The sequence below is a fragment of the Histoplasma capsulatum genome, genomic scaffold, assembly GCF_000149585.1.
Source record: "Histoplasma capsulatum NAm1 scaffold_1 genomic scaffold, whole genome shotgun sequence".
NCBI lineage: Eukaryota > Fungi > Ascomycota > Eurotiomycetes > Onygenales > Ajellomycetaceae > Histoplasma > Histoplasma mississippiense.
Window position 1 is genome coordinate 1,977,034 of NW_001813982.1, and position 8,242 is coordinate 1,985,275.

Genomic DNA, 8,242 nt, shown 5'->3' on the forward strand with positions numbered 1-8,242 from the left:
ATGTGTTGTTTGATAGGCCTGGTATCATGCTGGAGATCTCTGGTAGAGGGGTCCCATCTTCATGATGGAGGTGATGTTCTCGCGGAAATCGCGCAGCGTGAAGATGCCGGCTGAGATGTGTTTGTACGTTTCTTTGGCGGTTGCGGAGTCCTTCGTTACGGCCTGGACGTGTTCGACTAAACTGGCCATATCGCCCATGCCCAGGAGTTTTTGGATGAATGGTTTTGGAGAAAATCGTTCGAGATCTAGCATGTGCTCTCCTGTGCCCAGGAATATAATGGGGGTGTGGGTTGCAGCGACTGCGGAGATCGCGCCTCCACCAGCGGCGTTGCCGTCAGTTTTGGTGATAATTATAGCACCGAAATCTGCTGCAGCTTTGAACGCGGCGGATTGCGATTCCGCGGCTTGTCCGATGGTGCCGTCAAGAACCAAGATGGTTTGATCCGGTTGTATGGCGGTTTGAATTTGTGTCATTTCTACAAACAGATCTTCTTCCTGCTTATGTCTACCACTTGTATCGACAATGATGATATCAAAACGCTCCTTCTTGAACTTCGCCACTCCCTCTGCGGCAACCACAGCGGGATCTGTCTGTGTCAGGCTGCCAAAGTACGGAATTTTTGCCTTCGTCGCGTTCTGCTTGAGCTGATCGAAGGCACCGGCACGGAAGGTATCTGCACAAACAAGAGCAGCTCTAAAACCACGAGTCTGATAATGCCTAGCCAGCTTCGTGCATGTTGTGGTCTTGCCCGCACCCTGTAGGCCAACAAACATGATCACGTTCGACCTCCCTTTTTTTGGCTTGAATGGCTCCGCATGGGGATCCACCAGAGCCACCAGCTGATCAAATACAGTTTTTTGTATTAAGCGTTTCTTATTTACAGCTGGTGGAAGGGAAGAGAATGGCACAGCGGCTTTTATGGATTTGCGGAGGGACTGGACGAGGCGAACGTTGACGTCGGCTGATAGGAGGGCGGCGCATATCTCTTTGATCATCGCATCAAATGCCTGTGGGGTAGAATTAGAAAATGAGTTCATGTCAAAACAACATATATGAATTAATTATGTAAAATAGTAGGTGAGTACCTGTGCGTCGACATTGTTTGACCTTGTTAGGTCGTTGACGGCGGCGTTAATGCGCCGTCCCAGGTCTTGAAGGACCATCGCGGGGAAGACCTGAAGAGAGGATGAGGGATAAAGACTGGCGGGTCCGGCAAGGGATAAAGCATAGAGCTGAAATATCGACTATAGGGAATTTCGGCAATGCAGTCCAAACCCCGATTTGTCCCCGGTAAGACAAACGATACTTCGTTTCTCTGAGTATATTGAAGCTGTCACGGCGCTGTAGATGGTTGAGTTTCATTGCGCCAACGGAAATTCGATGAGTTGAATGTGGACTTAAGTCATGTGACCTTACAATCGACGTAATTTTTATTTTCCTCCGAAAATATTCTTGACACTCAATAAAAAGTACTTTCCCACTTTCCCATTCCAAAGAGACATACAAATAAATATATATATCTCTATAAATGGCGCCTCCGTCATTTAAGAAGCGCAAGGTCGAAGATGGAATGAACGGCAGAACCGCGAGACCAAAAAAGAAGTTCAAGAAACAGCGGATATACCATAGCAGCTCGGAAGATGAAGGAGACCGTAACGATGAAGGGTTTACGGCAGTCAATCTGCAAGACTCTGATAGTGAGAAGGAAGAGCGCTTAAGCAAAGAATACCAGAAGCAAAATATTTTCGCGGACTCGGATGATGAAGAGCCAATTGCTACGGCCACAGCTGAGAGATCGCACCCACTACCGGACGAAGTTGCATCGTCAGAATCAGATTCGTACGCTGCCTCTTCTGCCGCCTCGGCCTCCGGCTCCAACATCGACTCGGACGATTCTATTTCCGGCACAGACCAGCCAAGAAGCACCCGCCGTAGGAAGCTTTCCAAACGAAACGACCCCACCGCCTTCTCAACCTCCATCTCCAAAATCCTCTCGACAAACTACCCACCGCCGCCCGCGCAGACCCTTTACTCTCGCGAAGCAGATCGACAGCGGAAACTACTTCACAGCTCGCAGATAAAAAGCTCGAGAGCCGCGCGCTTGCGAAACTGCGGGCTGAGAAACGGGAAGTGCTGGAACGTGGACGGATACGAGATGTCCTGGGGGTAGAAAGGGGGGAGGCTGGCGAAACTGCGGAACAGGAGAAGCGACTGCGAAAGATTGCTCAACGGGGTGTGATTAAGTTGTTCAATGCAATGAGGGCGGCGCAGGTGCGAGGAGAGGAGCTCGTGAGGGAGGAGAGGAGGAAGAGGAGTATTGTTGGCATGGCAGAGCGGGAGAAGGCAGTCAATGAGGTTAGCAAGCAGGTGTTTCTAGATTTGATTAATGGGAAAGGGGGGAAGGGCTTGAATATCGAAGAGGCATGAGACATGGATATCCTTTTTCTGTGCATATCTTCTCCGCTATATTTCTGTATGCATTTTTTTATTTGACCTGTGCGGGTATAAAAATGGGCGTTATTGGGGTTTTCACTAAAGAAACGCTGGTGATATGATGTCTATCGGGGAATATATAATACAAATGTCGCAAGTATCGAGTATACACACGGCGACGATCAATCATACGACACAAGAAAAAAGATCCACCATGATCTGTTCCAGTCTTTTGTCACGTTCAGCGGAGATGGCTTGTCACGGATGTCCGAAATCCAGTACTAAACGAAGAAATGAATAAGACAAAATGGGAAAATGAACGCCCAACATTTCATGACTTGATTGAGTATAGGCTGCCGATTTCGCGGTCCAATTCACATAAAACCATCAGCGCTATTTCTTCTCAAAATCGCTTGCTTGCAAATTTCGTGTCATGCTCGGCAGTCGTACAACGAGTCCATCCAACTCTGGGCTCATCTTCACTTGGCATCCCAGCCGCGAAGTCTCCGTCAAGCCAAAGGCAAGGTCGAGCATGTCATTCTCGTCGTCGTCAGGTTCTTCCAGCTTATCGTACATGTCGGGATCTTCCACGATAACATGGCAGGTTGAGCACGCGCATGATCCACCGCAGGCACCTACGGGTATAAGTTTATATTAGCCCGGCATCCATATGGAAATGAAGTTGAAAAAAATCTAATATTCAATAGAATTTGCATATTGCGGCGGGAGAAAAAAATGATTTCTACCTTCCATTTCTAGATCATTCGCCTGGGCGATATCAAGCAGGTTGTCCCCCTTGGCCACCTTGAAATGGTGTTTCTGATCGTCCTTGTCAATGAAGGTCACATTGAGCCTGGCAGAAGCACGGTTGTTAGTTTCTATGGAACTTATACTGAAAGGGCATATCCGTTAATATAAAATATTCTGAACACTCACTCCTCTCCTTGTTTGGGAGGATCAAGATGTCCATGCGATGCCACCGCAGTGACTGAAAATCTCCGCCGCGCCCGGAGAGCATTTTGCGGACGGTGCGCATTTAATCCACCCCTCCGTAGATTCAGTGATCTGACGTATACTGAGTGTCTGTGGGCCGTGCTATTGAAGGATCTCGGGGCCGAAGTCATAGAGGCATTCCAGCATGTTGGCGGTTGCTGAACGAGTGGTCTGTAGTCCTTGAGGATATGTGATGCGTTGATTCGTAACTGGCGGGTAATACCGTTGCATATCGACATGACTCTGGAAGGGAGACGAGTAAGAAACGAATATTTCCCTTTTCGAATTGATACTTAGAACAATATTGACATAGAATAAAATGGCGTTCGGGGGATATCTTTCTGTGCGGCAACACTGATGCCGCTGGAAGTTCTGCATTAACGGCATCAATGTTTTAAGCCGCCTACACGGCAAAAAAAAAAAAAAAAAAAAAAAAAAAAACTAAATAAAATTGCTGGAAACTAAAAAGGGACCAACATCATCGTCATCATCATCAACGGCAATATCGAATCTTTGAGAATACCCCTACAAACGCCAACCACTATAGATACCACATAAGTGACAGCCGGTATCGCGCCATTTAACTGGGACAATAAATAAGACGCACTCCGCAGCTCATCATGGGCTCGTCCTCTGAAGGACCAAACCCACTCCGTCCGTACTATGTTCCACCCTCCATCGGTCTGCCCAAGTCTTCCCCCAACACCGTTTCTGGACCGCCAGTTTCCAGCGCGCTCGTTAGCAAGGCGAATATTAGAAATTCGGCGCGGGAGATCTTCTCTGAATTTGACTACTCGGAGTACCTGGGGGAGTCATCCCCGACGATATCAGACTCCGTCAAGGAGCTGGTGGAAAAGGCGCTATGGAGGTACAGCAGCGTGTTGACAGCCCAACCGTTCGAGGTTTCAAAGACTATTTTGCAGGTATATGTTGCGCATCCTGCGCACGCAGGTATGACCGATAGAGACGATAAGCAGAGGCGTGATCGAGGGTACCGGGACAATTACTACGAGGAGGTATGTATGATTTTGTTTGACAAGAACGTTCATACATCAACATTCGTCGGAAGACTAACGTGAAATATGATATAGGACTCCGCGCCCTCGTCCGATGACGAGAGCAGCTACTTTACATCAGATGCTGCTGGGACGCCTACTCCATCCTCCCGAAACCGCGGTCACCGGCGTCGTATCACCGATAGGGCGGGCTATATACCACCAACCTCTACTAATAAAAACACACTCAAAATCAAGGATACCTCAGCGCTATTTGACGTACTGGCTCAACTATGGGGCAATAGTGGCCCTACCTCCCTATGGAAAGCGACGAACTCATCATTCGTGTATTCCCTACTTCTCCCGACCCTCAATACTTTTATCCGGAGTCTTCTATCTGCGATCCTCGCTTTTCCAGATGAAGGCCTCTCTTCTCTTGCCGAGCCTGATATCCTCACATCCTCGTCCCCCGGCTCGTCTTTACTGCTAACCTGCATTTCCTCTGCACTCTCTGCTATTCTCCTCTCCCCCATCGATACAACCCGCACATATCTTATTCTCACCCCACCAAACCAGGGGCCACGATCACTCCTTCATGCTATCCGTCTCCTTCCTACCCCCAACTACCTAATACCACCTCATCTCCTCCCAATTACAATTCTAAATTCGATGCTTCCTACCTTCCTAACCAGTGCCACCCCGCTTGTCCTCAAATCTTACCTCTCCCTCGACCCCGTCCTCAACCCCTCATCGTGGAGCATCTTCACTTTTTTCGCATCATGCCTGGACCTAGCCGTCCGCTTCCCTCTCGAAACCGTGCTCCGCCGTGCGCAAATAGCCACATTCACCTCACCAGCCCTACGCCAACAGGGCAGCCTTCTCCCAAGCCCAAGCCCAACTTCCACAACAACGCCGCATCTGCTCCCCACCAAAAGAAAATCATCCACACCCTTAGCGGTCGTTGAAACCATCGTCCCCACCCCACAATCCTACCGCGGCATCATCGGCACGATGTGGACCATAGTTTATGAAGAAGGCACAAACCCACACACCCTTGAGCTCGAGCAGGTATATGCCCACCACGGCGCAGAGCAGTCATCACGGACGTCATCAGCGCAGGGAACGGTGGCAAGCCGACGCACACAGAAGCAGCGGCAGGGACAGGGCGTGCAGGGCCTGTATCGCGGCTGGCGCCTAGGGATGTGGGCCCTCGTTGGCGTGTGGGGCTCTGGCATTTTAGGTGCGGTATTGGGGATGAGGGATGATGAAATGGAAACGGGCCCTGGAGGTTCTAGGCTGGCGTTGGAGTCTACGGGTGGAAGGGTGGGGAGTGTGTCTGCCAAGGGCGCATTTTGATTCGACAATTTGGGCAAACTATATACTTCATTGCTTAGTTGCTCATGCATGTTGTTGCTACGTCTATGCCATCCCGCGTCCAGACTTTGTATCGTGATCGTCTTATCGTATGTCCTTAATTCCCTTCTGGATAGCCTTCATACCCATCAACCCCATACGCCTTCCTCCCACTCGACCTTTCGCAACAGGAAAATGAAAAAAAGACTGGGTCTATATAAGTGCTAAGTCGGACATTATGTGTCGAGCCCTGTTTTTATACCTTCATTTCCTATCTCTGTTCGAATATGACTCCTCTTCTCTCTACTCCCTTTCCCCAGATCTACATCCCTCCAATAGCACGACTACATTTGCGCTTGTCGAGTCTAGTGAATATCACTCCTCCCTCCACCTTTTTGCCGGTATACGTACGTATCTGTGTACATGTATTATTATCTACGCCTGTGTTTTATTTCCTATCATTTCTATTTTAATGTTTTATTCATCAGACCAACGACTTATTTTCAAAGATGATTTTAACTTAAATTTCACACCCTTTCCTCTATCCTCTTCTCTCGTCCCGTCCTTGCCTCTTAACGATCAGTCTAACTTGCCTCTCCATCGAATGAATTTGATTTTATACTTCTGATATATTTATCAACTATGTGGGGTTATTACAGGGAAAATATTTTATAATATTTTTCATCTATGATACTTCTCTTCGAAGACTTGTACAAGACATATTGGGATACAAGGGGGAAAGCAAAGGGGAAACCAAAGACGTAAACTCATCAACATTGTCATTATCCAAGAAGAAGAAAACAAAACAAAAACAAAGATAAGAAAGAAAACAATAAAAACAAAATGGAAAGAGAAGCGATATAGGCGGTGGGGTAAGGCGGAAACGGGGGGCACATTTTTTGAAAGTGACATAGATGATTACAGCACCAGGAAGAGAAGGGAAAATAAGAAAAAGGAAAAGGGAATAAAAAGAGGGGATAAAAAGAGGGGATAAAAAGACAATAGGAATTCAGTTGCCTCAGATCTTTTTTGACGCTGGGTTTGCACCTCGCTTTTTCTTATGTAAAATACACAGATTCCGGCTTGGTTGCGGACATCCTAAACGATCAAATGCAGAATGAAACTGAAGAATTTGACGTTGTCCAGGATTATATGGTATGAACTGTGTTCATGCATACCCTAAGCGTCTCTTTATATCAAATATTAACAATAATTAAAAATGAGAACTAGAAAAAAGAGGTTTGAAGTGCGCTTGTACGCAAGCTTACTGCTAATAGCTGTTATAACCTAGTCGGCAAATCTCCGATCGAAATACTTCAACACACCCATCACACTCGCCGCTTCGACCTCCATCGCCGGCCGGTTGCCATAATCTGTGAGTGGCGGATCACGTAGAGTAGGTAGAGTGTGCAGGCGCGGTAGCCAGGTGTTTAAGTCGTCCGTGGCACGAGAGAAATTTGGATGGCGCGAAAGCGCAGTGTAGGTATCTGCGCAGGAGAGGCTGATGGGTTGACGTTGAGTTGATGACGTCGATGACGACGGCGTGTTCATTTCCTGGGATTGGCAACATCCGCCACGCGAGTTGCCACCTCCACAACAACCTGAGCTTGTCGCAGTGGCAGCGGCGCTGGTGGAACGAGATGCAGCGAGGCTTTTACAGAAGAGTGTGCTCTTTGGATCAGCCTTGCATTGCGCGCAGGTTCCAGGTCCGTTGATGCATGGATTAGCCTTCTTTGGGTTTGAATGAAGGGGTTCAGAGAGAACATCGCCTTCAGAAGGAGGGGGGGTAAATTGTGACAGGTTTCTGATTGTTAATCTATTGTGTAGCTTAATAGGTGTCGAGTTGTTTTCTTCCTCTGCGGCCATCTCCGCACACACGCACGGGGTGCCATCCTGGCAGAAGCCGCATGGGTCTATGACTCTGGAGGGAGACACCGACGTCTCACTAGTTCGAATAGTACGATCGCGGTTTGTAGAGAACAGGGCTGTAAAATCAGTTTCCAGTTCCTCTGGTTCTGGCTTGATTATAATATCTGGCCTGTGTCGCTTCGATGCACTTGTTTGGTTAGGAGAGTGTGATCTTTTAGAGGGAGATTCATCCTGCTGAGCAGCGGGAGGATTGGAGAAGCGAAAGGCCTCCTCAACACACTGACACCGTGTTGCGGAGCAGTTCTCACAGGCAGATACCATCTCTGGAATTCCAGATGCTTGCTCTGCCAGCTTAACCCTTCGCATCAAATCGTCCTTTGCGTGTTTCTCTCTAGCAAGATTGTTCTCTAGAATCTGGCATTGTTTCTTCCACCAAGATATATCAACCTTGCATTGTTCCAGCTCACTCGAAATAACGTCAATGCGTTCCTTCAAAGAAACTGATTGTCGCTCATCTCTCTTCTTATTGGAATTTGCCTGAGTTGCTCTTCTAGCTCTCCAACCCTTTACCGCTCTTCTTTCCCGAAAAGCTCTCTGA

The 8,242-nt window shown here is 48.1% G+C and overlaps 5 protein-coding genes across 5 annotated transcripts in view; 2 read left to right on the forward strand and 3 right to left on the reverse strand.

Moving 5' to 3' along the window:
* Nucleotides 1-24: 24 nt before the first annotated feature.
* HCAG_00570 (hypothetical protein) lies at nt 25-1,164 on the reverse strand (the record flags this gene model as incomplete). The annotated part of the gene is made up of 2 exons (XM_001543474.1): nt 25-1,008; nt 1,087-1,164. 2 exons carry the CDS (start codon nt 1,162-1,164, stop codon nt 25-27), a joined length of 1,062 nt encoding a protein of 353 aa, XP_001543524.1.
* A 365-nt stretch (nt 1,165-1,529) lies between these two features.
* Nucleotides 1,530-2,428, forward strand: HCAG_00571 (rRNA processing protein RRP15; the record flags this gene model as incomplete). Its single annotated transcript, XM_001543475.1, has 2 exons — nt 1,530-1,932; nt 2,079-2,428. 2 exons carry the CDS (start codon nt 1,530-1,532, stop codon nt 2,426-2,428), a joined length of 753 nt encoding a protein of 250 aa, XP_001543525.1.
* Nucleotides 2,429-2,616: 188 nt separating this feature from the next.
* HCAG_00572 (hypothetical protein) lies at nt 2,617-3,452 on the reverse strand (the record flags this gene model as incomplete). Its single annotated transcript, XM_001543476.1, has 4 exons — nt 2,617-2,715; nt 2,885-3,069; nt 3,181-3,312; nt 3,371-3,452. The coding sequence occupies 4 exons, from the start codon at nt 3,450-3,452 to the stop codon at nt 2,617-2,619; spliced, it is 498 nt and encodes a 165-aa protein (XP_001543526.1).
* Nucleotides 3,453-4,047: 595 nt separating this feature from the next.
* Nucleotides 4,048-5,778, forward strand: HCAG_00573 (predicted protein; the record flags this gene model as incomplete). Its single annotated transcript, XM_001543477.1, has 2 exons — nt 4,048-4,443; nt 4,519-5,778. 2 exons carry the CDS (start codon nt 4,048-4,050, stop codon nt 5,776-5,778), a joined length of 1,656 nt encoding a protein of 551 aa, XP_001543527.1.
* Nucleotides 5,779-7,062: 1,284 nt separating this feature from the next.
* HCAG_00574 (predicted protein) overlaps nt 7,063-8,242 on the reverse strand; it is a gene marked incomplete at both ends in the record, with an annotated part of 1,350 nt that continues 170 nt past the window's right edge. The window contains 2 exons of the mRNA XM_001543478.1: nt 7,063-7,813; nt 7,925-8,058. Coding sequence (XP_001543528.1) covers nt 7,063-7,813; nt 7,925-8,058 — 885 coding nt within the window. The remainder of the gene's footprint in view (nt 7,814-7,924; nt 8,059-8,242) is intronic.